The 27,831-nt window shown below is 43.2% G+C and overlaps 2 protein-coding genes across 3 annotated transcripts in view; one reads left to right on the top strand and one right to left on the bottom strand.

Annotated features, from left to right (window-relative positions):
- ankrd13b (ankyrin repeat domain 13B) overlaps nucleotides 1–13,147 on the bottom strand; it is a 37,239-nt gene extending 24,092 nt beyond the window's left edge. For both annotated transcript variants that reach the window (XM_071910089.2, XM_071910090.1), the window contains exon 1: nucleotides 13,008–13,147. In XM_071910089.2, coding sequence (XP_071766190.2) covers nucleotides 13,008–13,115 — 108 coding nt within the window. In that variant the 5' untranslated portion in view covers nucleotides 13,116–13,147. The remainder of the gene's footprint in view (nucleotides 1–13,007) is intronic.
- Nucleotides 13,148–14,758: 1,611 nt separating this feature from the next.
- The window catches only part of git1 (G protein-coupled receptor kinase interacting ArfGAP 1), a 28,115-nt gene continuing 15,042 nt past the window's right edge, over nucleotides 14,759–27,831 (top strand). Inside the window, exons 1-10 of the mRNA XM_078283975.1 lie at nucleotides 14,759–15,122; nucleotides 20,128–20,261; nucleotides 21,150–21,262; nucleotides 22,553–22,658; nucleotides 23,118–23,204; nucleotides 23,379–23,509; nucleotides 23,691–23,785; nucleotides 23,932–23,974; nucleotides 26,078–26,126; nucleotides 26,798–26,870. Coding sequence (XP_078140101.1) covers nucleotides 15,071–15,122; nucleotides 20,128–20,261; nucleotides 21,150–21,262; nucleotides 22,553–22,658; nucleotides 23,118–23,204; nucleotides 23,379–23,509; nucleotides 23,691–23,785; nucleotides 23,932–23,974; nucleotides 26,078–26,126; nucleotides 26,798–26,870 — 883 coding nt within the window. The 5' untranslated portion in view covers nucleotides 14,759–15,070. The remainder of the gene's footprint in view (nucleotides 15,123–20,127; nucleotides 20,262–21,149; nucleotides 21,263–22,552; nucleotides 22,659–23,117; nucleotides 23,205–23,378; nucleotides 23,510–23,690; nucleotides 23,786–23,931; nucleotides 23,975–26,077; nucleotides 26,127–26,797; nucleotides 26,871–27,831) is intronic.

Below are 27,831 nucleotides of genomic sequence, written 5' to 3'. Positions count from 1 at the left end.
ATTACATAAGGAGAACATAAGTCCAAACTGACATGTTCACCAATTGAAAACTTGTGAAAGTGATTGCGCAAGTAAAACTCACTACTGAATATTATTGAAGTTATTAACTATTTTGAACCCTGGACATACAAAACATTTCAGAGGTCGAACATGTGTTTTTTTACATGGTGAGCAATGAAAATCGTTGTTTTTTTTTGTTTCCCCAAAATGGATACATAGCACTTTGGAAAGAAAACCCTCACATTATTGTCAGCACATGTCAGAGAAAGAGAGAGAGAGAGAGCCGGGAAAAAGGGTAGAGCAGAGCTGACGGGTACAGTGAGAAAAAAATAGAGAGGAAGATGGATGGGAGAGAAAAGGAGTCGCTTGGCTCCTCTTTCACTTGTCTTTTTATGACACTTGTTTTATTGAAGATGCTTGAATATTCCAGGGAAACGGGAACGTTTTGTACTTTTTCTATTGTCTTACAGCCGTCCTTTCATCCATTGCTCTCCCTGTTATCATCTGCTTGTACTGTTGGTGATCAATTGAAGCTTATTTTGCAGTTGCACTCGATTTAAATTGCTATGGGTATACGAGGGCCGGCTGAACGGCTAAAATGCAGCATAAAGGAAGGAGGGGAGCTGGAGAAGAGGGAGAGAGGGATGCTAATGAGGGAGAGGATGAGGTGAAACATGGGGGAAAGGGGGAAAGAGAGAGAGAATGTCAAGAGAGGGAGGATGTAGAAAATGACACTTCGAATACAGCCAGAAAACATATACACACTATATTATACAGCATGTCAGGGAGACAACAGAACAGACAATCCATTGAACTGCAGTAGCGACTCCTCTACTTGCACCTGATCTCACTCCTGTCTTGCTAAAAAAAAAAAATTAAAATCTATTTCACCTTTTCTGCCTGGCTTATATATTTCTTCCCCCCCTCTTTCCCTGGCACTTCTCTGCCATACATTATGATTCTAGGCACACGGGGATATTTGCCACATCCATCATCTGGGCTGTAGTGTTACTTATTGTGAGTCACTCGGGGGTAAGAGTGTCAACTAAATGCCTGAAGTGTAAAAAAAAAGAAAATGCAAAATGGAGAGCATGTAAGCCTCTCAAACAGTCTTTATCCATCTATTTACAAGCTTCATTCAAACCCGGGGATTTGTTGGGCGCATTCAGCGTCCCCCGGCCGCCACACAGGTTCACACATGCACTCTCCTGCCTTGCTCAAAGAGCAAACTGACAGAAGCTGCTCGGACGTCCCAGGCTTCCCCGACCGGACCGAGGGCTTGAACCGGCGACCTTTCCGTCTCTCTTTTCTAAGCAACACTGAAATACAACACCTACCGCTCGCAGGATTTTCTCATCAGCACGAGCCTATATGTGTGAAATTCGTTGTGATGACACCTTCGCCTGCGATCACAAAACAGCGACAGTCTCCGCTACAAACCGTAGCCTCAACGATTCGCCGTGCTTCATTGGGTCCAATTTGCATCAAAAGCAGTAGGGAGAGGGGGGATATTGAATACGGTGATAGACGGCGGCACAACCCTCTACAAAGTATAGTATATATTTAGATAAAAGCTATGAATGATGTACTTAGATCACATTCAAGACAGGCCTCCTTTAATGATGGAACAGGGGAAAGAGGAGAAGTGTGAGCAAACAGTTCCTGTTGACACCTGCAGTGACACACAACAACATGCTAAGCTATTCATAGAGCACTTCAGTATTACTCAGGAACATCAGTGGCTGACACCTTTTCTCACTCACCCAGCATGGACACACACACACACACACACACACACACACACACACACACACACACACACACACTCACATACACAGAAACACCACTTGAAGTTAATGTCCTCCCACCAATACACACTGACCTGCAGACATACTGGCATACTTATTCATTCACATGTGAACAATGTGCTGCTGAAAACGCACACACACGCAAAAACACACACACACGCAAACACACACACACACACACGCACACACACACGCAAACACACACAAACAAAATCACAACACCAAGGACAGATAGTTCCCTTCCCCCATTAACAAAGTAGGAACTCTCTAGAGGAAATGGTTGTTTACAATTAATGGGCCAAGTACAGTCTCTCTCTCTCTTTCTCTTTCTCTTTCTCTCTCTCTCTCTCTCTCACACACACACACACACACACAGCGCAGTCCCATAGGCCTTGTTTGACTTATGCGTGGATCAGTAGTTACAGTAGGGACATTATGTCATCGCCACTCGTCTCTTAGCTCCCTCCCTTTATTCCAGAAGGAAATCAAAATGGAAATCATATTGTGATCACAAACAGTCCGTTGTACGGGGTGTGGCGTTGTGTGGCACATTGCATGCTGCATGAATACCTGTTTTGATTGAAATATTGCTGAAGTAACACCTGGGGGAGCATCAATCCAATGTGTGGATGTCTCATTCTATTTCAATGTCCTGCCTTTTACATACTATAAGTACCAAAGAGTGTACAAATCATTAGGACCGCTCACTCTGTCCAAGAAATAGAATCCGTGTTGATTTCACCTGTTAAATCCACTTAAGGGAATTTGCAGATGAAGCCTAGGAAACTGGTTGAAGGATTTTATCTACGCCTTAAGACAACTGAGAGATGGATTGTACACAAGGTTGTTAAATTCTTCATTTCTAATATTCACTACACTGAGTTGACTGAAGCACTTGGTCAGCAGTGAATTTGACCCATGTCGTATTATGTTGAATGGATAAAGTGGCCAGATCATTGAAGATTCCTGCAGGTGTCATGTAAACACACTTCTAGCCTTCATCTATCTTCCTTCCATCCATCCTTTATTTTCTGCTTCCTCCTCCCCCTTTTTCCTCTCTAAAAGTTCCTTAACACCCCCTGCACTCTCCTTCCACAGATCCATATCTTTGCCCTTCCGTCACCACCTTCACCTCCTCCTTTCATTTCTCTCTCTCCCCTATGATTTTCTTCCCCTCCTCTTTCTCCGTTCTATCTCTCCCTCGCCCCCGTATCTATTCCCTATAATCAAACTCCTTCTGCACTCTCCTCTTTCCTTGCCATTCTCCCTCCCTCCTCCTCCCTCCGATTCATTCGCTCCTTCGCGTCTTGCCCTCTCTCACCAGTGAGCTCAGTGGAGGCTGCATTATTGATAGGCATCTCTGTCTGTGGCATCTGCTCCTTCTCTCTCTCTCTGTCTCTCTCTCTCTGTCTCTCTCTCTCTCTCTCTCTCTCTCTCTCTCTCCCTTCACCCTTTCTCCCTCTCTCTCTCTCTCTCTCTCGCTCAGTGTGTGCCTGGCCTGATGCAGCTTGGCAGGTACTTAGGCCAACATCAATCTTTCATACACACGCCACACACACGCGCACATACACACAATTGTGCATATATACACACACAGACGCTTTCCCAAAATGTTTGTGTATGGGGCACACAGGAGCAGAGGGTGGCGAAGGGAGGGAGGAGTGTAAAAATAACTTTTCTCTCCACCCCTTACCCCACTCCCTCGCTTCTCGCCTCTGTGATTCTCCATCCAGAGGAGACTTTGACAAATGCTAGACTGCAATGAAACCCTGATCCATTTTCAATGTGACACAGCTTCGGAAAAAAAAAAAAAAAAAAAAAAAAAAAAAGGACAGTGTAAAACCTACATAGCAGATGATAGAGCGCAGAGAACAAATGGCGGCGATAGACCCGCAGTGGGATAACGCGACCTCTCCCAACGTCTCACGTCTTCACACAGCCGCAGTCGCACTTGCACTTACAGTGTGCACCTCTGCTGAGGGGCTGCGAATCCACGCACTGGAAATAAGACCAAATGTACTAGATCACCAAGCAAAAACCGCTGACCTAGATCCCGGAATATGTAATGTGTCTTTTCCTTCGCCCCTCTCTGCCTGTTTACTTTCATCCCCCCCGCCCCATCTCTCCATACTTCCCATAAAGACAGATAGAGAGATAAAGAGATAGAGAGAGAGAGAGAGAGACAGAGGGAGAGACAGATCAAAAATGGCGGAAGGGTTGAATGATGGAGGGAGAGGCAAAGAGGGAGATTCTCTCACGTTGGCCTAAAGGTGATGACACCTGTTTGATGCCATGAACACACGCATCACACACACATACAAAGACACACGCACCACACACAGATGGAGAGACTAAATCTTTTGTTTGAATGGGACAGACAGCGCATACGCTATCAATGAGCATAATCACATAATGTGGCTTACTGGAGTGAAACACCCCAGCTGTCACTTTCTTTTTTGTATATGTGTGTGTGTGTGTGTGTGTGTGTGTGTGTGTATGCGTGAATTATGTTGCAATTTCAGGTAAACCCAATGGTCTGGCGAGCTAACGGTGGTTGTGCTCGGCCAGAGCCGATAATGAAATCAGAGAGTCATTTTCTCAGGGCCATTCATTGCCTCCACAGCGTTTCGCTGCCACACAGTGTGCTGCTGGTGTTAGAGAGGAACATCCTGACATTTTACATTTGTTTATTTTTCTTCATTTTTCGACACTTATCACATCGGAGGGAGAAGTTTTGTCTCAAAGTTTCCCTAAAATGGATGGCAACAGCTTAGTTAGCATTCCACAGTGAAACGGAGAGGCAGAGCTGCAGGACAAATCTATAAATTTGGATAGGCAGGTGAAGAGAGAAATGCCCCACTGAATTTCAAAATGTCAATGTATTGATTGAGAGTCATACTTAAATCACTGCTTAAAACACACTTTGTTTAGACTTGCTTACCGTATGTTTAATATTTTTGATTTTGCCCACTTTTTAATCTTGCGTTCTTCCCTATGTGTTTATTTTTTAACCACTTTTTACTTTTATACATGTTTTCCAATTGCTATCTCCTTTTTAATGTATATATTTATTTTAGTATTCTTGTTTTTATGCCTTTTGGAACACTTTTATGCCTCTTTGCAAACTCCTGCTTATAAATAAATATGTATGTTCTCCTGTGTTCGCATGGGTTTCCTCACACAGTCCAAAGCCATGCAAATCAGGCATTGGAGACTCGGTGTGAATGTGAGTGTGTTTGTTTGTCTATGTGTTGATCCTCTGATAGACTGCCGACCTGTCCAGGGTGTTTTTCTGCTTTCCACCCAATGCATGCTGGGATAAGCTCCAACCCACCCATGACTCTGAATAGCAATAAGCGGGTATGCAAAAAGAATGAATTATTGTTATCATTACAAGTAGTAGTACTGTTACTATCATCATTACCATGTCTCTCCATCTCTCTCTTCTCTCTCTTCTTTCTGTTTCTATCGCCGATTTCCCTCTCTTTGTTGCCTATTATTGCCTCTTTCTCTATCTCTCTCTCTCTCTCTCTCTCTCTCTCCCTCTCTCCATCTTTCTCTCTCTCTGTTAAAAGCTTTCAACAACTTAACTAAATCTGACCCCCAACCCAGCAACCCATGGCATCCCCTTGCGGCTTTGCTGTGCTGCAATTAGGTCTTGAGTTTCATTACACCGAGGAAAGCCGAAGGAGGAGGAAGAGGAGGAGGAGGGAGGGAGGGGAGGGGAGGAGTGATGGATGGGTGGTTGGAGGTAAGGAGGGATGGAAGGCCCCAGAGGAGGAGGATAAGGAAAACTTAAGAGTGGATAGACGTGATTGGAGGAGACAGCGAGAAGGGACAGGGAGGCTGAGGGCAGCAGAGACGAGACGAGACGAGAAGAGCAGAGAAGAGAAGAGAAGAGAAGAGAAGAGAAGAGAAGAGAAGAGAAGGAGGAGCGAGGTGAAGCTTGTAGTGGACAGGTGGTGGTCACGTGCTGAGACTCGGCTAGCAGACAGCAGATGGTTGGAGTAGAGAAGAGTAGAGGAGCAGGTCCGGAGCGAAGGGGAAGAACCCTTGAGCCTTAATTTATGTCTCCGTTCCCTCGAGCCAGCATGGCAGCGTAAGATTTTATACTGCTGAGTTTACACTAGCACCTTGCCGAGGGCTTCATACCAGCCACTATGTGTGTGTGTGTGAGAGAGAGAGAAAGAGATTCGGGGTCAGAGACGGGGTCAGAGAGACACAAGAGAGGACAAGAACCAGAGCGACAGAGAAAGCCAGCACAGATCTTTATTTCATTTCCGGCCTCTGATGTGACACCATCGCTCTTTACGAGGCCCTGCTCTTTTTCCATCACACCCCGCAACCCGGACAGACGCTGCTCATGCTCAAAGTGTGTCGTCGTGTCCTCCTCCTTCCTTCCTTCACTTTCTCCCGCTCACTTCATCACCCTCCCTTCCACCTCCGCTCCCTGCCTCAGCCTGTCAATGCTTTAGCTGTTCCGCCGCCTCTCCCCCGGCTTTCCTTCCTCCCTCTACCTGCCTGTCAGCTCCCTCCTTAACATCCACCTTGCTTTATGGCGCCGCTGAGCGGGGCTACAAATTGATCTCCGACTACGTCTCTCGTCTCTTTCTTCCTTTATCACCCGCCTCTACTTATCCCTCCTATTTTACTACACCTCCCGCCTCTCTCTTTCCCTTTGTAAGTCTCTCTCTCTCTCTCTCTCTCTCTCTCTCTCTCTCCCAGGCGAGCTTTCTGTATCTCCGGCTTTTATTCTCTTCCTCTTTGTTCCTCTGTCCAGCTCCCTCTCCCTGGTTCTGCGTTGTAACATTGATAGCCGATATACCAATTATTCCTCCCCGGCCTGCTGTGGTAGCATTTCTCCTCTCCTCACTCTAACCGTCACGGAGCTATCGACCACACACACACACACACACACGCACGCACGCCGATGTACGCTGCTTAAGGAGCATTGGATGCACATAGGAGTCTACATGCAGTTTCTCACTCCCACACTGAAAGTACAAGGGCCGGGGACGAGGCCCTTAGCGGCTTCCATCACAGCTACGCATCAGCCATAGCCATTCATCGCATTGTTGTGCTGGAAGGAAATAACAGCGCGATCATAAACAGTGCCGGATATTTGATGCATGCACATAGTGAAATGAAATGAGTCTCATCATCTTTGCCAAAGGCTGGGCAGACTTTAAAGAACTCCGATGCGGAGATGGCTGCAGATTACCTTTATTTTACTGATGCATAACATGGAGGTCAATGGTATTATACTATTTTTCCACAGTTGAGTCGGGTCTGAACAATTCGCCAGAGACGGAACATTATCATGCAATATCTGCACAATGCTGCCTTTGTCATTTGGGCTATAACAGCATGGTCGTAATGCGATTTCCTAATGCCTATCATGTGATATCAGGAACTATCACAATGTCTTGTAATAATACTTTGTCAACTATACGAGTCCTGCATTTATTTTATGATGTTTCAACACACTATACGACTCAATCTCTCTCATTCTTCTCTCCCATCTTCCCTCTGTCTTTTCTGTCATGGCTGCTCACAATAGGAATCTCTCACTCGCTCTCTCTCTCTCTCTCTCTCTCTCTCTCTCGGTTTTCACTCTCTCTCTGAAAGTGGATCATGAACTCACTTCAGAACGCCAAGTGTGTGTGTGTGTGTGTTTGCCAAGTGAGGGCAGGATCACTCTGTCAGCCATCCCATCAACTGGAAAAGCTTTAAATAGTAATGATAAACAGGACTAGACACTAAAGGTCTGCATGGACCTGATTTATTCATCCTGGACCCGCCTCGTTCTGCTACCACAAGTCTCTTACAAATCCTCCACGGTTTGCACTACAATGACAAAATGACTGGATAATGTAATACCTTTTCAAATGCCGTTTATTTTCACAAAGCAGTGTTTTCAACAATTATTACAAACATTTGCCTATTGTTTAGATAATGAACAGGATACAATGCTGGTTTTGTTCATGTGCAGCTTACTGGCTGTTGGCCAAGCCTACACAAGTAAACAGAGTGTAATTCAAAAGAAATATGGCCGATAAGACTGCGTGGTTTATCTCACAAAATCCATCACAAGTCTATTTTCAGCAGCTTTGATATTCGCATAATCACAGTCACCACCTTGCTCCTGCTCCTCCATGTTTTGTCTGATTTGGCTGGTAATGTCAGACTAGGTCAGGGAGATATGCAGCTTGGTGGCCTTGATTTTCATATTAGCAATATTCAGATTTTGAGCATCCAAGTTGAACAGTCTACGTCAATGCATGTGATGCTATGTTCTGTTTTTGCACAGCAGGCAGGCCAACCAGGGCTTGGGCGCATTAGGCAGAGTAATATTGATGTCCTGATTTGCAAATGTGGGCATTTCAGAAACAATGTAGACAGATTACACACTAGTATTTAAATTACATTGAACTATGTTGATTATTCCTGCAGCAGTCCAATATGACTGCCAGCACTTGCCTGCAGCTATTAAAAAAATGCCTGTGCTGTCAAAATCTGTTGAACCGACCAGACTCATGGGACTCGCACAGTAACGCCGACTGCTTCCAGACATTTATCATCACCATCACACACTGCGTACATGTGTATGTGTGTGTGTGTGTGTGTGTGTGTGTGTGTGTGTGTGTGTTGCATGCGTGTATAATTGACTGAAGCTCAGAGCTGGTGCATGATGATGTGATGTGTGTGTTGTCCTAGTTTAGCAGTACAACACATCGAAGATTGAGGGCTCAATTTACCATATAAACATGCCATATATATGTCAAGTGAGTTATGGGATCTGATGCTAGACTAATGAGTTCAGTTTATGGGAAATTCTGGAGGGCTATAAATGTTTGATTATGCAAAAATACATGGGTATATACAGCACATGCAAAACCGTGATGCATGCACATACGTACTCACTCTCACACAAACGAAAGCAAGAGAGCGAGTTAGAGAGATAGTTCGAAAGGCATTGTTGTAAATGAGACTAAGCAGAAGCCCATCAGCTATGAGACAGGAACAAGAGAGCAGAGAAGTGGAGCTGTAGTTCCTCCGCTGTACTTTACTACCTGTCTCTTCATGACTTCCTCTATCCTGCCTTCTAACAGTCAGCTGATAATAGCAACTATAGGGTTTAGGGTCTAAGAGAGTTCCTCTGGAGCTAGCATAACAAAAAGGAGGAATAATGGCCCTTGTGAGAAATAGAAAAAGGTCTCATTATCTGTCTTTCTCTGTCTCTTGGTCTCTGTTCCTCATGTGTGCTTATTTTGACAGCTTTAAACAGCTGTAAAGGCATAATCGAGTCAAAATCATGTTTCCCAGACTATGGAATTCAATATGATCAAGGCCATTTGAAAGTACACACAAAAAAAGTAAGAGTTCCAAGAGGGTTCTTAGGTGATATGGTTCAGCATAGGAAAAGTCAGAAACAATTAAAACAAACCGGTGGAGCAAGAATGCTCTGTGGATCTAGCTTGAAATTTGCAGTTTAATCGTTGTCCAGCGCCAGTGAAAGAGGCGGGTGTGTGCATCACTTTGATTTACCCAGTTTCAGCATCAAACCATTTTTGCTAGACGAACACTTTTGGCACAAGAGAGTTCTCAAGGTTGCAAGGTTGTGAAAGGAGATTTGTTTTTGCCTCTCGCATATAGGAAGATTTACTGCTACAAGGCATTCTGTGTGGCTCAGTTTGCAAAATGCATCAGAAATATGATTAAAAGGTCCTGGGTTCAAATCTACAGTAGGAGAACCATCAAATTTGCATCATAAAATATAAATAGATACACGGGGTCCCTGCAAAATGAATGACTTTAGGGATCTGAGGCCTCATTTATTAAGCTTGTGTACGCCAAAAGAATACACCCAGAACTTTGCACAAGGCAATGTCCACTCACAAGTTCAGATTTATAGAAATGTGTGCCTGTATCTAAGCCATATATCAATACCTATATTTATTTATTTACATATGCAACATGCATGTATTGCACCACAATTCATGAGAGTTTCAGAATCATTACAACTTGCCTAATGGCAACTTCTTTTGACATCTTTTCCTTACATTGAGCACCCTGGTGGAAAGTGTTGTGTCACTTCATCTTCACTTCACACCTTATATTATTTATATGCAATAATAGATAAGAAGAAGATATCAATGAGCCATTAATTGATTACTTTCCTGTCCAATTGCCTTATAAAGTCAGGTTGTCAGGTAAGAATTTCACTGAATGCAATAACTCAAGTTTTGCTTTTCTTCCCATTTCAGTTTAGCCTATGTGTCTAATTCCTTGATCTCTTTGTTGAGAAATGGTAGAATGTGTAACAAATACACTATTTTAATGCAATGATTTAAGCTATAACACTTATGGAAATACTGACATCACACTGTCATTATGTATTTGTACTGTCACAGTATTTGTTATGTCAGCATGGTCTTATGGTCTGTTATGTGTAATGATGTGCAGTAACTGATTTGGCACTATATGTTGTTTTCTTATTGGGGATAGTGACGCAACTAAGAAATTAAATGCAAAAGGAAAATATGGCATGTTTCAATGGCTGTTTGTGGTTATTTGTGAGTTAGTGGGAGATGACAAAAGCTTGTTCATGTGTGAACAATTCCAGGATGACTGTGATTTATAACTAGAAATGTTGCAGGTACAGTCAATATCAATTAATCAATCAATATCTATCAAACATGTATTTTTATGTATAAATGTACGTTTCAAAAGCACAGCTTACCAAATGTATTTCACAACTTCTTTTTAATGAACTCTGATGTCCATTCATATCCAACCAGACAAGCAAAAGATATTCATCTTCCCTATTATCACACAACTCTTGGTCAATATGCCATAAAATACAGAGGACCATCACTTTGTAATACCAGTCCCCTCTCTATCAAAACCTGTCCATCACTGCCAGTATTTAAGTCTAATATGAAAAAACACCTGTGTCATAGTTAATATGCTCAGTATGTGTGTTTATGTGTTATGTGTTTGTGGGTTTACTTTTGTTTTATTTATTATTATTATTACTATTATTATTAATTTGTTTTTTCTTCTTTTTTATCTCATTTTGTTAAGGAAACAAATATCCATAGTATTAGGATAAATTGTAAATCCTAGAGGGGAGGTTTTTACTATAAGCCCTTTGGAGTTTCTTACCTCTCCTGCACAATCCCTGCTATGTTTGTTTTTATATACTTTTGTTTTATCACTTCCTTTGTGCTAATAAATAAACTAAATAAAACAAAAAAAACTAAAACAGTATGTACACAAGTTTTAAGGTTTAAGTTAAGTCTGATTTTTTGTTTTGTTTTGTTTTCCACTTTTGAGCCTATACAATCATTTGGTGTTGAATTTAGAGAAGGTTTTATATATGAGGTCCATGATGTGTAGAAGATCAGCATACACTCACAGCCTAAATGACTGTGTTTTCTATTTCGATTTTCCTCTAGGTAAAAATGACACCATTGAAAAAAAGGATCCTTTGTTGAGAAAGGGTTCTACATTGGACCTATAAAGGTTTCTGTACTATGCCAAACCAAAGAACCCATGAAGGTGCTAAACTGCTCATTTTTATTTAGAGTGTGGAGTCAGCAGGGTATGAAAAATGAGTATTCAACGACCGCAGAGCTACAGCAGTTTGAAAAGGTTTCGCTGTCTCCTCTGCCTCGAGCATATATAGGGTTCATTTCCTGCTCCCCCCTTCTGTGAAATATGCTACCTGTGACATTGATTTGAATGCCAAAGGTCTTAGTCTGTTCTTACCACCCCTTCCACTGCCCTTTCAGCCACTGAGAGGTGTGATCAGTTTGCTCATTTGTTTCCCAATTGTCCGGATCACGATCAGGGGTTTCAGAAGAACCACACAGTCTGGATGAATGGGGAATGCCACTACCTCACTTAATTGTTGGGATTGTGGTAAACCAACTATTGATAGATGGAATAAAACCCTGTGTTTGGGGCACTCGATGTCCATTCTGGTGAAAAGAAAATGGGGTTATGCTGTTATAACCGCAAGAATAAGTTATCATAACACTAAAATAGAAAATGTAGGTGTCTGTGCATGCATACATACCTGTGTGTGCAAGTATGATGTCTTGAGACGGCTGCATGCACTCAAAGATCTGCTTTTTGCTAACCTGCAGAGCATCTCTTATGTAATGGAAATGTGCTTCAGTACATTTGCAAAAAAGATGATTGAATTCACACATGTATGCTCTTACATAGAGATAATGCACAAAATCCAGCATTACCAGCTCCCTGTAGTGTAATTCTGATTATGTCCATCATCTGGCCCGGCACTCTCACCACACAGCTGAAGTACTCTAATTTTACCAGTGGGTGAAAATATTTTTCTGTGCTTTTTCATAATGACAAAGATCTTCTCTGGAAGCCTAATACAATACCTTAATGATTCCATTACTGTAGTTACTGTGGTGGTTGGCAACTGTTCGCCCACATGCTACACAGCTACAGTATCCGCATTGTCTCACCCACTCACAAATGGTTTAGGTACTGGTGGGAAGGTGGAGAGCCTACAGTTTTGAATAGATCACGCAATGATGCTGCTTACACACACGCACAGGGTACCACTGAGTCTGACACACACACACACACACACACACACACACGGGCACGCACACACACACTGCAACATTATCAGGCTTGGTAATCACAGTTAATAGCCATATGCACTAGGAATTTTCCAACAATAAACTCCTGTCACAACTTCCCAGAATGCTTTTACCTCAACTGAATGACATCATTTTGAAATCCTGGGTAGATGAAGATTTTTTTTAACCCCACTGCAGTAAATAACACAAATCCTAGACATTCAAAGACTACTCATGTCATCATGTGATGTAAAAACGAATGATAATGAAAAATGCAATAAGGTGGGGTAAATGTAAAACCCATGATATGGTCCACAAGTGCCCCCCCACCCCCACCCCCGTCCCCCCTCATTCATCCTACACAGACAACAATTAACTGAGCTATTCCCAATTATCGACCAGGTTCTTGAATGAGGTGCTCCATGCATGGCACCCTATAACACCTCCTATTAAATCATCATCATCAAGGCTGGTGCAGGGACCCACACGCCCTTATAATAACGCCTATAATAAAGAAATAGGCCTATGTCTGTGAGGGAAGAGATGTTTTATCTCTCTCTCTCTCTTTCTCTCTCACCTGCTCATTCGCTGCCAGCTCTTTCTCCAGCTGTCGGTGTTTGTTGTGCCACACCAAATAGTGGATAGGATAACGACTCTTCTCCGGAGTTTTCTTGGCAGAAATCATCTTCGGACCATAGTTTGCCCCCTCGCTGTTTCTTCACTGTAGATTGTAAGGCTACTTTGTAATTAATTTCTCGCTATACAATCAAGCCTATCATCCTTTATCGCTCGTGATGCCCAAAGGCGTATAGGGGAGCCTTGCGCGTCAGAAATAGTGAATGATTCCCTACTCGCTCTGCTTAGAATAAACGGCAAAGCCACGCGAAAAATCATTTATATAAGAAACCGTTCGTTTGATTGTCTCATAACATTGTTATTCCCTAGCAACCCCTACCTCCACCTCTTGCCTCCCTCTCTCTCTTTCTCTGGCTTCCTTCCTTGCCTACTCTAACACATCTATCCTCCTCCTCTCCTCCTATCCGGCGGTGACTGAGAGATGCGATGACAAGCCGCAATGAAATGTGCGCACACTCAGCCAATCCGCTGTCAGGGATATTGCGATGTAAAAATAATAACCATCACGAAAAAGAACCATAACCCTATGATAGACTTTCAGATGGATGCTATCAAGCATAAGCCCCTACAGGAATATTATAGTGATACAAAAAAAATACCATTAAGTATGATAAGGTCACTATAAACTCACTATTGAGTACCACAGCCACCATATAAGTCAATATAAGTTCACAATTCATCGGCTTACATAGCCTACACCGTGTTAATTAGGACTACAGTGATTAAATCGATTGCATTGGACTTCAGTAGGCTAATAATAATAATAATAATAATTATTATTATTATTATAAATAAATAAATAAATAGGACACATCCATGAGCTAGCCTATATAAAACTGCAGTAGGCTACTGTTATGCTGCCATTAAAAAAAATCCTGAATGGCCACTGTCCAAGCTTCCAACACCATAGAATAACATGCATGAAATAAAAAAGGCTATACGCTATTTGCATCAAGTCCTATTTGATATAACCTACAAAAGAGGCACTCATTTGAATCTTTAAAATTAGGCATGAACTTGAAGTGTCTGACTATAGCCTATAACACCTTTACCATATGGAAAAAGAAAACAAACAAAAAAGGCCTACAAACAAATAGGATAGCCTATACATTTCACATGTAGGCTTCAGAAAATTGTTGAAGGTTGCCTGCGTTTCAAAATTGCCTACAGCTACAAAAAACATAAAAAATAAAAAAAAATAAAAAACAAACATATTTTGAGTGGTCAAAATATATTTTGGGCATAACCTACTTGGCAGATTGGCTATAGGCTAGTAGCCTATGTTGTCAACAGCGCCATAGTAAGAAAATGTAATTCCAGTCGTGTCGTGTAGGCTATGTAATAGGCTTTGGCCAATTTTGAAAATTTTGAAACATAGGCCTATGTCCTAACATATTCTGAAATACAGGCTATATGTAATGTAGGGTCTTTTTGCATTTTTCTTCAATTTCTGTTTTATTTTTTGGAACATATGTGTAAACTGTAAATTGTGAAATATATGTGAAATATTTTGATATGTCATCTGACTGTAACATGCCACAGAAGTGAAGACACAAACAAATACCTGTGGGTTAATGGTGAGTCAATGACAAGATCATTTTTGCACTACCCCCCCTCCCTGCCATAGGTAATGCAGGCATATTGGGTGTGTGTGCGGAAACTGACAGGTAGAGAGCTGCCGTCTCTCGGTGAGTTGTTGGCAATGCAGCGAACTAATATATCCAGTATAGCCTTTAGTTATGAGCTTTATACAAACAGTTAGATTAACTATCTTCACAAAACTTGGCTCTTGACCGGGAGTTTACTGCTGAACGTGGACGAAGCGACTGGGAATAAACGGGAAACTAACAGTCAGTTGGCCGGGAAAGCCGATCACACCGCCCGGCTTCCGGGGATTCAGGGGCCGCATCGGTTGACGGCAGACGTCGGTCTTAGTTCGGGGGAAAAAGGGCGAACATCCACATCATTACTGACATCCACCTCTTGAATTCAGCCACTTTCGACATGTCAAGAAAGCTCCAACGGACAGAAGTCTGCGCCGACTGCAGTGCGCCAGGTAAGAGAGAGGAAAATAAATTATAAAAGCCCACTATCCTGGAACAATACGCAGAGAGGGCGACATGTTGGGACAATAGGGCCGAGGCTGCTGTCACTGTCAGCGGGTCCGTAGAGCAGGAAAACGGCCAGGGCTTCCAGGCGTCGCTTAGGCCCAAAATAAACAGTGAAAATAGGCGTGTTATCACAACGGGAAATATGGTTAGCTAATAGCAGCTTAACATTACTTTAACGTTACCCCATTGAGCAGGTCGATACGTATATTTATTTGACCAAGATATCTGATTTTATGTGAGGGCGACCAGTTTGTTTGCTGCAGTAACGTTAGAAGATTTGTGTGTCAGATTTGTGTCGCCTTCCTAGCTGCTTGGAGAGACGTTTGTTTTGATTTTCATGACCGGGGCAGACTTGTTAACACGTTAGCTTACCCAGGCTAACGAGCTAGCGACCGACTTGCTGGCTAACATTCAACATTTAACACTTTGTATTCTATCTTCCGACAGCCCTATGTTATTTTATTGGGCCCTTGTGTTAACGTTAGCTTTTGCCCGTAGCGTTTTGATATGTGTCTACCTGGCCAACTGTGTTAGCTTACGACGTTGGCTAACCGAGCTAACTTTGGCTAGTTGGCAAACGGCATTGCTAAGTTAGCTGACTGAGCTAACGCGTCAGCTAACACTAGCTAGGTTTAATAATAATGTCAGTTCCCCTGTAGACAGTTCAGAAAGTTGAAAGAGTGTGCTATACTGAAGCTTGTAATGTATTTGTTTTCCCTGAATGCCCAATGTTTTATTCTCGTCCACAGTTCACATACTATAAGGTAGCTGAGGCAATTTACAGTAGCAATGACTGTTAATAGACATACAACATTTAACCTGATAAACAAATGATAAAGAAATTCAAACTTCATGTCAGATTTAAGTAATATAACGCTAGTCATAACATTATGTATGGGCACTGCAATGATTATCCATTTTTTCTAGGTCATTTTCACCTCTTTTTTTCCCTCCCCATCATTGTGTGTATGTGTGAGGTGATGTCAAAACAACCTTGGCATCCCCTTGGCCTTGCATATGTAGCCCCACATGCCCCCATGTTTAGGTAGGAGTACTTGGTTATGGGTGCTCCTGTGTGCGTGTGTGTGTGTTGTGTGTGCTTGCATTCATGCGTGTGCGAGTGCTTTACAACAGCTGCTCTCCTCCTCACAGCTGCTCCCCCTATTAGGAATGTGTGTGTGTGTGCGTGCGTGTGCATGTAAGCAAGTGTGCTATTGCTTGAGTGTGTATGACTGTCCACAAGCTTTAGCGCCCCACTGCTCTGTGCTCACCCCTTGCTGGCTACACTGTCCTTCTGATTTATGGTCTGAAGCTATTCCCTGCTATAACTCTGTACTTACCTGCCTGTGTCAGTGTCTGTCTGTCCTCATCTCCCCTCCCATTCCTGTCCCTGCTTCATATCCTGACCAGTGCTCACCAGCCCAGGTTGAAACCTCGCCCTTGTAAATAAAATGCCATAGAAATGTTGATCGATGTGCTATCTCCCTGACAAATCCGGTAGGAAAAAAGGCAGGTAAAGGCTCTCTGAGGTCAAGACGTATCTTTGTTGTAAGGCAACAACAGAGCACAAGTAATATGTATTAACTGAGCTCATTTTAATAGGTTGCGTTGTAAAAACGGGTGTATTTTAGCAAAGACTGGTTAGCCTGTTTGTCTTGGCGTACCTGGTATTGTATACCTCTTCTAATATTCTTCAGTCAGCTTTCTGCATGCAGCCCCTCCTCAGGATGACACACACACACATGCATGCACACATAAACACACACACAGTGTACTCTGCAAGATGCTGACCTAGCCACTGGTGACAGCCCACCTCCCTGCTACCCGGCTTTCTGTCACATGAGGGGATAACTCGATGGCATGGCTACAAAGGACGACTGATCAACCCTGTTCTAGCCAAGCCTTAGGAGGCTTTAATATCACGCCATGGCAATCTGCACGTTTTATGGCAACAATAAATAATGTCACCATGATGGTAAACACCTTAAATTGAAATATTATCACGTTACGTTGCTATTGAGCACAGTCGCAGTTGTGTCAGTAATTGAGGCTCTAATTCAAGCATTCAATGCATTTTTTGCAATGGCACCCAATCCCCATTCTGCATTTTATAGAGAACCATATTATGTCTCCCTAGCTGTTGATGCCTGGGCCAGCGTTTGCTAAAGACTCATGTCCCATATATCCAGAATGAAAATCTGTATCTGTTCTCTGTGTCCATATAAAACATTGGAGGGGGGAAAAAGCCTGTGTAAGAACTGAAATCAGCCCATTAGTGGCTCAGATCGGTAAGTGGAGCTAAGTGTGGATACGGGATGCTAAAATGGATACTAAGAGCTGTGAGGCTCCTCCTGTGTGAAATATGAATTAGCCTGTGACACAGACAGCACACAGTTCTCAGTGTGAATGAATTGAAACCAACCAGTTAGGCGTAGAATCCTCTTCCAACATGTACATTTTCAGTATTTATTTCAACAGTTTGGCAAACTTTAAGTCTAATTATTCATCATTTATACTCACTGTGATAGAATTTTTTTATGCAGGCCCAACAAATATTGAATGCTCTATTGATGAATTGGGCTGAGGCCTAATAGTGATGGGCCAACTCCATCCTAAATTATGTTATCCTCCAAATTTGGCCAATACTCTGCTGCCAATCATCTATTCAAGTCTAATAGCTTAATGGTGTAGCCTTGTATTGATCCAGCGGGCCAAGCAGATAGCCTAGCCTATGGGAGTTTTATATTTATTACACAGATTAAGGAATTAAATTGCTGCAGTCCAGCCTTTAAAGCCTATGGGCTACTGTTCTAAACTAGGCTATAGCTCTTATCAAAACCATTTTGCATTTGCTGCTTCTCTCTCTGCGGGCAGAAAGACTTAGAGCCGTTCAGTTCATCTGATGATAGACTATTTTAGCTCCATTAATGCCCTAAGCTCAGCCAGTTTTATCCCAGCCTGTGAGTGACTAATGCCGATAGTAGACGTGTTTGTGTGTGTGCGTGTGCACGTGTGCGTGCAAGTGTGCATGCATGTATGTTGATGTTGCAGAGTGTGTTAGTTGTTAGCAGCTCATCACATCAGGGTCCTGAGGGCATAAACATGACCCAGACTATATGACTAGACTGTAAGTCTCAGTAGCCTGGCGTTGATTCCTTGCCTTCTTCCTTTCCCATCCTCACCTCATTCGTCCACATCTACTCCCATTTAAAAGAAATTCAGTTACTCGTCTGTGGGATAGAAAACAGTGATGTTCTACCCAAAACTGTAAACTCCACTCGTATGTCACACACTACAGCAAATACTGAAAGTAGGTACAGAACCTTCAGACTACTGTAGAAAACGAGTAGATCTGACATTTGGTGCAGCCAGCGAGGCACCACTGGTTTTATACCAAGCTGCTTATGACTGATTAAAGGTCAGAGTTCACTGTGTGTGGGTGTGTGTGTCTACAAGCATGTACACACGTTAGGGATGTCGCCTTTACCCAGAAAATATTTGAATCTGCACATATTTAAAATTTCTCTTTTGCACATATACATAATATTTAGTATATTCTTACAATTACATGTTGTGGTCTTGAAAAAGACTTGCCTCGCTCTGGTCTTGACTAGACCACGTCTTTATGTGTTAGGCAGTAAGCAGATGCCCTTATCCAGAGCGATTTACAATGAGAAAGCCACTAGGGGTTCAGCGTCTTGCCCAAGCACACTTTGACATTCATAGCTGTTGCTGGGATCAAACCTGAGACCTTCCAATCACAGCACTAAGGTGGTCTTGAATCAGCCCTGCTGATAGCATATTGTTTGTAGCGTTTCTGCACAGCACTGAGGTGACTTTGTGTTAAAATAATTCTTTCAGCCTCAGCGTAATCAGGCTCACTAGAGTCCTCCATTATAGAGGTGCTTGGGATCACCTCTATAAGAGCTGGGCTCTCTGTGTGCGTTGGTTTGGTCGTTTGCTCGTTCGTGTGTAACACATTTTGTAATGCGCAATGCTTAGGGGAATTACGGTATGTGCTCTTTAGGCCTGAGAACCCTGCATAAAGGAAATACAGTGTGCGCTCGTACACCAGGCAGTACAGTAGAAGTCACACAAGCATGAGCCAACTCTAGGTTGCTGCGCTGAACATCCACATACCAGGAAGAAGCTCGGTGATTTTCTAACTGCAGTGGCTCAGTCAACGCATGAATTAAATATTTTGTTCAGTGATTCTCTTAGTTGTAACAGCACTGTGCTACCACAGCACTTTGGTGTTAACAGGTGGAGTTTTTAGTCAAAGTAGTACCAGAGTACCTGTAAGGCACCTGCTTCTTAGTCCTTCAGATCTGGTGGAAATTTCTATTGGCGTGCACAGCACAATTACACATTCAGTTGTGAAATCTTTCATAACATTCAAATTTAATTGGAATTTTGTGGGCGGAGGTTACCACATGTTGGGTATTGCACATCTATCTTTATGCTTGTCTGTGTGCTTATTTGTATACTACCATTTAATACGTCATAATACAGTATCCCAGTGTTCTACAGTGTTACCGTAGCATAGCCTTCTACACAATTTATTCACGCTACCTGGGAAAAGTGGACAAAAAAGGAGCATGTTTGACTTGAGGTTGAATTTGGGAATAGGCATTTTCAATTCTTTTCTTAGCTCATACTCCTACATAATTAGCCTATTTCAATATAGTAACGTGTTCTTGGGGGAAAAACATGTCACCATAGACTCCTGATGTAGTAGGCTGTCATTTAGACCCTGTACTGTGGCAACTCGTATCTTGAGGGCTTTATTTTAGGATGGAGAGCCTGGAGCTGGATTGTTCATTTTGTCCTTGATGACTGTTGTGGTGTAGCTTTCAATGACTCCTTCACAGGGCTGCAGGCAAGCTGTCGTACACAGCATGCTTTAAAACCTCCTAATACCTCCCATCTATTTCTCCGTCTCTCCGTCAGACCCGGGCTGGACCAGTATCAACCGAGGGGTTCTGATCTGTGACGAGTGCTGCTCGGTCCACCGCAGCCTGGGTCGCCATATCTCCATAGTCAAGCACCTGAGGCACAGCGGATGGCCCCCCGCGCTGCTGCAGGTGAGGCTGAGAAGCGAGAAGAGGGGGGGGAATGTGCATTCCCACTGTTTTCCCCACTGTATTTATTCGGTTTATATTTAGTATATTTCTATTTAGTCTGTCTGTCTGTTTCTCTTATCTATTTCTCTAAGTCTGTATCTGTATCTATCTGTATCTCTATCTGCATCATCTATCTATCTGTATTTGTCTCTGCCTCCTCTATTTATCTGCATCTCTATCTTCCTCTATCTATCTATCTATCTATCTATCTATCTATCTATCTATCTATCTATCTGCATCTGTCTTTGCCTCTATCTATATATGTGCATCTTTTTCTCTGTCTCTATATATCTGCATCTGTCTCTCTGCCTCTGTCTATCTATCAGCATCTGTTTCTGCCTCTATCTCTGTTTGTCTCAATCTCTATCTGTCTCAATCTATTCAAAAGGCAGGTTGGCTAGCTGAGTGTTGCTATGTGACCATAGATACTCCTGAGAACTTGCTTTTTCTGCCTCACATGCTATGCAGAATAATAGCGCACAGTGTTTCATGCTGTGCTTAAAAGTGTGCACTTTCCATTGTAATCAAGATGGAAAAGATAAGAGTGTGGGGAGAAAATGCCTGGGGAGAAAATGCCTGTGGTGGACATGCCACCGCAATAAAGAGACTAGTTGGCAAGTGGCTGAATTTGGCTGGAGCCCATTTCACCACTGCTATAGGTGCGTCTATGCTATGGTCATTTTAGTTTTGGTTCCACATCCATTCCTGTTTTGGATCCAGTTGTGGTTCCAGTGCAGGGTGCAGTTCTAAAAACAGTTCTAACAACAACAACAAAAACCTGTGATGGTGGTAATTTTCTTGCTTGGTGGTGAACCACTGCTGAAAAACGTGTGTGTGTGTTTGGTTAAGATGGTGCAGACTCTGGCCAGTAACGGAGCCAACTCCATATGGGAACACAGTCTCCTGGACCCTGCTCAGGTGCAGAGCGGCCGCAGGAAACCCAACCCCCAGGACAAAGTCCAGTAAGTATACCTACAGGCTGAAAATACACAGCACACCTCTTTATCATAAACCTCCTCCCTATCATCTTTTCTGGGGGAAATTCATTTGTCTCAGCTGCATGGGAATTTGGATCTGGGGTATATTAAGAAGCGGAGAGGATGTGCGCCCAGTTGTCGTACCTTATTGACCTCAAAGGAGTTTTTCCGTAGCTATGGATTGTCCTCTTAATTAATCTTGCTCTCCTCCCATAGAGCTTTTTGTATAAGTAGATACAGGATAGTTTTGTCAACCCAGTGTTTTTTGGGGTGAAAAATGGCCGTTGGGGGGCCATGAGATCAGGAATTTGACCTGCAGGATAATTTCTCGCTCATTTCACTCGCATAACTTGAGTTACTTACGCAAATGCGGAAGCACATTGTGCAAAGCCCCTGAAAATGTATACGCTTGCGTGTGTGCTTGTGAAACGAGCAGGAAACCAGTGGTGACCCATCATTTCTGGTCCATTCTGCAGATCAACTATCTCCACCGTCAGGAAGGGTTCCTACGCTGTTCTGCAATGTCTGTAAAACTGTGGAAAATAAAATTGACAATTTGTCAAAAAATGTTTTGATAAGTTGTTCTAATCTGGCCTAGTTTTGTCATATTGCCTAGCCACTATAAGCCTGCATCATGTTGAACACTTGGCTAAATTTTAAGATTCAGCCAAGGTCAAGAAATGAAGGTCTGGATGAAGTGATATTGTGAAATGGAAAATGTGGAGGAACTCTGCTCATGCTGTGCCGAGGAAGGACGCTCTGGCAGGCATGTCTCTCCCTTCCATCTCTCCAAGTCTTTTTTTATTTGAAAGGAGAGTGGGTGGACTTTTTATGAGCTGAAGTCACTTGTCTGAAGAAAAAGTACACGATTCATGCACTTCTACTGTTACTCATACCATTTTTCTTCATGGGGGGTGACTTCGTGGCAGCAGGAACTTGGCAATCATCTAATCAATCAGAAAATGGGCAGTGTTCAATAATAGAACAACCCTGCCTTCACAATAGCTGAATGGACAGGTTTGCATATATGTGTCTGCTTTGTGGTTCTGTGGCCCACAGGGACCCATGCTAAAAAACTGTAGGATTTGGATGAAACAATCCACCAAATGGTATGTGCAAAGTGTCTTCAAAAAGGACATTGCTGTGTGCAGAGCAAAACTAAAACAACATGTTGAACTGGCCAGTAGTGGCCCTAGATTAACCCGTTTTTTCTGGGGTCTGAATTTCTGTTAACCATCTCTCTTTCATCCACTTCCTCCACCTCCTACTGTCCAGTCCCACCAAGTCAGAGTTCATCAGAGCCAAGTACCAGATGCTGGCCTTTGTGCACAAGCTGCCCTGCCGCGATGACGACGGCGTCACTACCAAGGACCTCAGCAAGGTGAGGGCTCAGGATTTCACAGTTCAGAGGTCATGAGTTCAGGTTAATTAGCCTGTACAGAGAGAGTCATACTGTACAGGTGCATGTGTAAGCACAAATACTGTTTTATTGTACAGGCTGGAGAGTGGGAATGCCTCAGACATCAACATGCATGCCTGTGCGTAGTTGGCATGCACGCACGCACACACACACACACACACACACACACACACACACACACACACAGTTTCCACACTGAAAAGACCCCCTGGCAGGAAATGATGTGAATGACACAGCAGGATGTAATAATGATCTCTAATGCTGTGGAGCTCCACTGGGCTAATAAGGGGATTCTCTGCCTGTTTCTCTCTCTCCACTTTTATTCCTCCCCGATGCTTAATCTTTCCAACCCTGTCTCTCTCTCCCTCCTCTTTTCCCCTCCTCTCTCTCTCGCTGTCCCTCCCGTTGTTTTTCTTTCAGCAACTCCACTCCAGTGTGCGGACGGGGAGTTTAGAGACGTGTCTTCGGCTCCTGTCCCTCGGCGCTCAGGCCAACTTCTTCCACCCGGTCAGAGAACAACATCTACTCGCTGATTCACTCCATCTAGCAATTAGCCGCACAGTTCAGTTCCTGTCCTTCTTACAGACTTCTTGTCCTGACTGTGTGTGTGTGTGTGTGTGTGTGTGTGTGTGTGTGTGTGTGTGTGTGCGTGTGTGTGTGTGTGTGTATCTGACCCTCCAGGAGAAAGGCACTACTCCGCTCCATGTTGCCGCCAAGGCAGGCCAGATCCTGCAGGCTGAGCTGCTAGTGGTGTACGGTGCAGACCCCGGAGCACCTGACATCAACGGACGCACACCCATGGACTACGCTAGGTACATGACAATAGACACACATAGATATACATCTGCAAATAATAATAATAATGCATTTTATTTGTAACTGCACCTTTTAAAGGTGCTGCAGGAAAAAAGATAATCAAAAGCAAGTAAAACAAAACAAGAAAGACAGAAGTATTTCATAGAATTAATTTGTGTGTGTGTGTGTGTGTTCCAGGCAAGCGGGCCAGGTGGAGCTAGCAGAGCGGCTGGTGGAGTGTCAGTATGAGCTGACTGACAGGCTAGCCTTCTACCTGTGTGGCCGGCGCCCAGGTAACCCTCTTCTCTTCTCTTCTCTTCTCTTCTCTTCTCTTCTCTTCTCTTCTCTTCTCTTCTCTTCTCTTCTCAGCCTCCCTCCATTCTCCCATTCTTCTTCTCTTCATTTGTTAACCCAAGCTCATTTCTGTGTCTCTCTTCAGATCACAAGAATGGCCACTATATCATTCCTCAGATGGCAGACAGGTATGGACCATGGCACAGCTCATTAGATTATTGGTTTGTGTTAAACTGGTTATGGATGTGCTGTTGTGTGGTGTGTGGTTTGTTTGCATGAAGGTTTGTTAAATGTGGAGTGTGTGTTGGTATACTTGAATGTCAGCTGCCTCACTTGCCATACTTTTGTGACTCAGCTTGAATTTGATTCTCTTCAGTATACATCTCCTTTGCATGGATGAATTGGCAATGTTGCAGTTGAGTATTTGGCCAGCAGGTGGCACCATGGCATTAGGTCATCATATCCCCCCGCAGAGACTTAGAAGGGGGAGGTCTTTGGCTTCTCTAACAAAGCTTGCTGTTTATTTTCACTGCTGATCTAAGCTATTATAGCTAACTCCAATGATTTAGATACTTGAGGTGTGCTTGATTTGTGAAGCCAGAACTGGAGGGTTGATTTGAGAGGTCCAAAAGTGCACAGTCAGGCTGTGATAAATCAGCTTCCGTATTACTTGGCTCAACTCCTTTGAAATACTTGCTTGGTTTATGAAGTCTGAACTGAGTTGATGACAGGGATGCAAACTAGTCACCTTTAGGTGACAGTCACCTTTTTCATCCCAAAATAGGACACTTAAGTAAAGGATTTCTGAGTGGTTTTGTGTCTGCCCTGGTATCTGTCACCTTTTTCACTATCCATGAGTTTGCATCCCTGTGAAGAAGTGGTGCCAAAAGTATACATGAAAGTGTGCATGTAAGGCAGCTAAACCAAGCGCACCTCAAAATCTATTTGTTATTTGAGGTGAATGCTACTTTTGGCGTGGCCGTCTAACTCCACTTGCACTCTGTTCTGCTCTGGTGAATGGTTCCTCTTGATAATAACTTTTTGAAGCTGTTTTGATGTGGCCTCTGTACCTTTCTTTCTCTCTCTTTCTTCCTTTTTCTCACTCGTTTTCTGTTCTCTCCATTTCGCTGCGCTTGGTGGAGCCAGAGCTCGTCCTAAGTGCCCGACACAGAGGTATCTTCACTCTCCTTGTTCTCCCTTTTCCTCCGGAATTTTCCTCCTTCATTTCAATCCCCCCTCTCTGCTACCCAATCTTTTGTAGATTTCCCTGCTGTATACCATAATAAACCTAGCTCTCCTTCCCTGGTTTTAGGAGGGAAGAATATTAGGCCTAAGTCTATTACCACTAGAAAACAGGGCTGTACAGTTATGTTGGAAAAAAAAATCTAAATCACTAGAGGCTGCTAGGGATCAGAGGTGTTACAGAGCTTGGGAGAATCCCTGGCCTACGAATAAAGTTGTACATCACAGAGCTTTCATTTTATTCGGTGGAACAAATTCAAATTGTGCATTTGAGTTTGAAATAAATTGAGTCTACTTAAACCAAATGAAGCCCTGTGTAGTGCTATTTTTTTTCCCCATGGTGCTGTTTTCATCAAGAGTAAAATTCAGGTCAGTCAGTCAAGCTTTGGAGACTTCACTCCTCCATAACCGTGTAATCAAACCTCATCTCGGTTTACAACACTTCACAATATAATTTTAGACAAATCATATCTTTTGTTTGTTTAGCAGTATCATGTATTGTGAAAATATAACCTATGAAATATGAATATTCCCAAATGAGTAGCAAATTTTCACACAACTCCTACGGTCCTGCTCCCTCCACTCTATCTTTGACTACTCATGTCAACATCAGAGGAAAAATCATATTTTCCTTGGATGTACATAATTGGAAATACATGTCAGGTCACAATACACAACTTATCTGACATGAATTATTGCTGATATTTGCACATTTACAATGTGTTTTGATATAATTTTTTAGCTACCTAGCTGTAGCTTACAGAACCACAAATGCACCATGGGACCATGTACCATGTACAGAATATTGTTTTCAGGTTAAACTTGGCTCCTAAAGACAATTATCATCATATTAAGTTCCCTTCTTGATCTGACACCAAACGCATCCCACCCCTCCCTCTCCCTGTCCAGCCCTCTCTAGCCGAACACTCCCCCACCTCTCTCTCCTCTCTCCTCATCCTCATCCCTTACACCCTCCCTCCCCCTTCCCTCTCTTTATTCCACTGTCTGTCTGCGGTGCCTGGCTGACTATTGTTATCTGTGTTTTGTAGTCTGGACCTCTCAGAACTGGCCAAGGCCGCCAAGAAGAAGCTCCAAGCGGTGAGTAGGGTCGGACTCTGGGATTAATAACGTGGCCTTTGTACATTTACATTACAGTTTAGGCATTTAGCTAATGCTCTTATCAAAAACGACTTAAAGTGAGTGCAACAACAGAATAAGCTTTAATGCCTATATTACAGACAATCGTAAGGATTGCCGAGGTCAAAGTCACAGTGCCCAGACAATAGATGGAACAAATTTCCCCGTGTCCTTGGAATATTTATGTAAAATAGAGAAGTGTCAGGCAGAAAGAGTTTGTTAGTATTATGCTATACCTCCCAAAATAGTCTGTTTGATCTCTCCAAGACGGTCTTTCTGGTCAATTATCTTCATTTGAAGGGACTTTATTCATAAACTAGGACCACATTAGTTCTTGGCAAGATGAGAGGGTTGACTGGAGATGAGACAAACATGCTGAGTGAAATTGTGGGAATCGTAGCCCAGGTTGTAGCAATGGAATTGATGGTGACTGTTGAGTTTTAGAGTCTATACTACATGACGATACATCAGGTTGTACTCATGAATCTAACAGTCTCTATGTTTATACCTCTTTTTCTCTGCTGTCTCTCTTTCTTTCTGTTTTTCACACTGGTGTTTGTTGCACTGTTGGTATGGATGTGTCTATATACATTTGTTACCATGTCTGTGTTCCATATGTTTGTCTGTGACAGCTGAACAATCGGCTGTTTGAGGAGCTAGCCATGGACGTCTATGATGAGGTGGATCGCAGAGAGAACGATGCAGGTGACCCTCCTCTCCTCCCTCCTCCCTCCTTCTCCCTCTCTCCTCCTCCCCGCAGTAGACCTGCCCTTCTGCCTTTTGCCTTTTTCAGACATGGAAACTTTCTCTGGCCGTAGGGATGTTGAAGTAAACACCACCCTACGACACACACACACACACACACACACACACACACACATTGTTTAGAGCTAAACTAAAACAGCTCATAAACCTGGACTCGAGAAGATTTGAGGGAGAGAGGAAGATGGCTAGGGGAAGATGAACAAGTAATCAAAAGAATCATTCTGTCTGTTGTGCTGAACTCTGTTTGAGGCAGAAAGAAAGAGAATAAATGAATGAGAGAGAGGAGAGAAGAGGGAGTGAGAGGAAAAAGAGCAAGTGAATTTGAAGGACTTGGGGATCAGAGAAGGAGAGGAGAGAGTGAAGAGAAGAGAAAAGGAGAATGAATGTGAAAGAGGAAGGCCAAATGGCATGAGTGAGGGAGGAGGAGAGAGTGTTTGAGTGAGGAAGTGCCTCAGGAATTCTCCTCCTCCTCCTTGGCTCCTTCTCTCCGTCTCCTTCTCTTTTTCTGTCTTTCTGCCCTCCCTTTTCCTCAGTAGCAGTAGCAGTCATATTGTGCTTTCTGACAGAAGCACTCCAGGTAAGAGGCAAGGACACACACACACACACACACACACACACACACACACACACACACACACACACACACACACACACTCACTCAACCACACACAGAGGGGGAGGGTTCAGAGCACAGCGGTGCATTGTAGGAGTTGGAATTTAGGTTTTGTATTTGTATTACAGTTTTTACTTTACTGTTTTTTGTTTTTTTTTGTAACTGGGCCTGTGTGTATGTGTGGGTGGCTGGACGAGGCTGGACTGGGCGTGGGGCTGCCTGTGTTCCAGTTTAGATGACCTTGTTTCTTAAACACACACACACTGACTTACTTTGTGCCCTCTATGT

This window comes from Centroberyx gerrardi, chromosome 6, assembly GCF_048128805.1.
Source record: "Centroberyx gerrardi isolate f3 chromosome 6, fCenGer3.hap1.cur.20231027, whole genome shotgun sequence".
NCBI classification, from domain to species: Eukaryota; Metazoa; Chordata; class Actinopteri; order Beryciformes; family Berycidae; genus Centroberyx; species Centroberyx gerrardi.
Note: the sequence above shows the minus strand (reverse complement) of the source record. Positions and strands in the feature narration are given on the sequence as shown.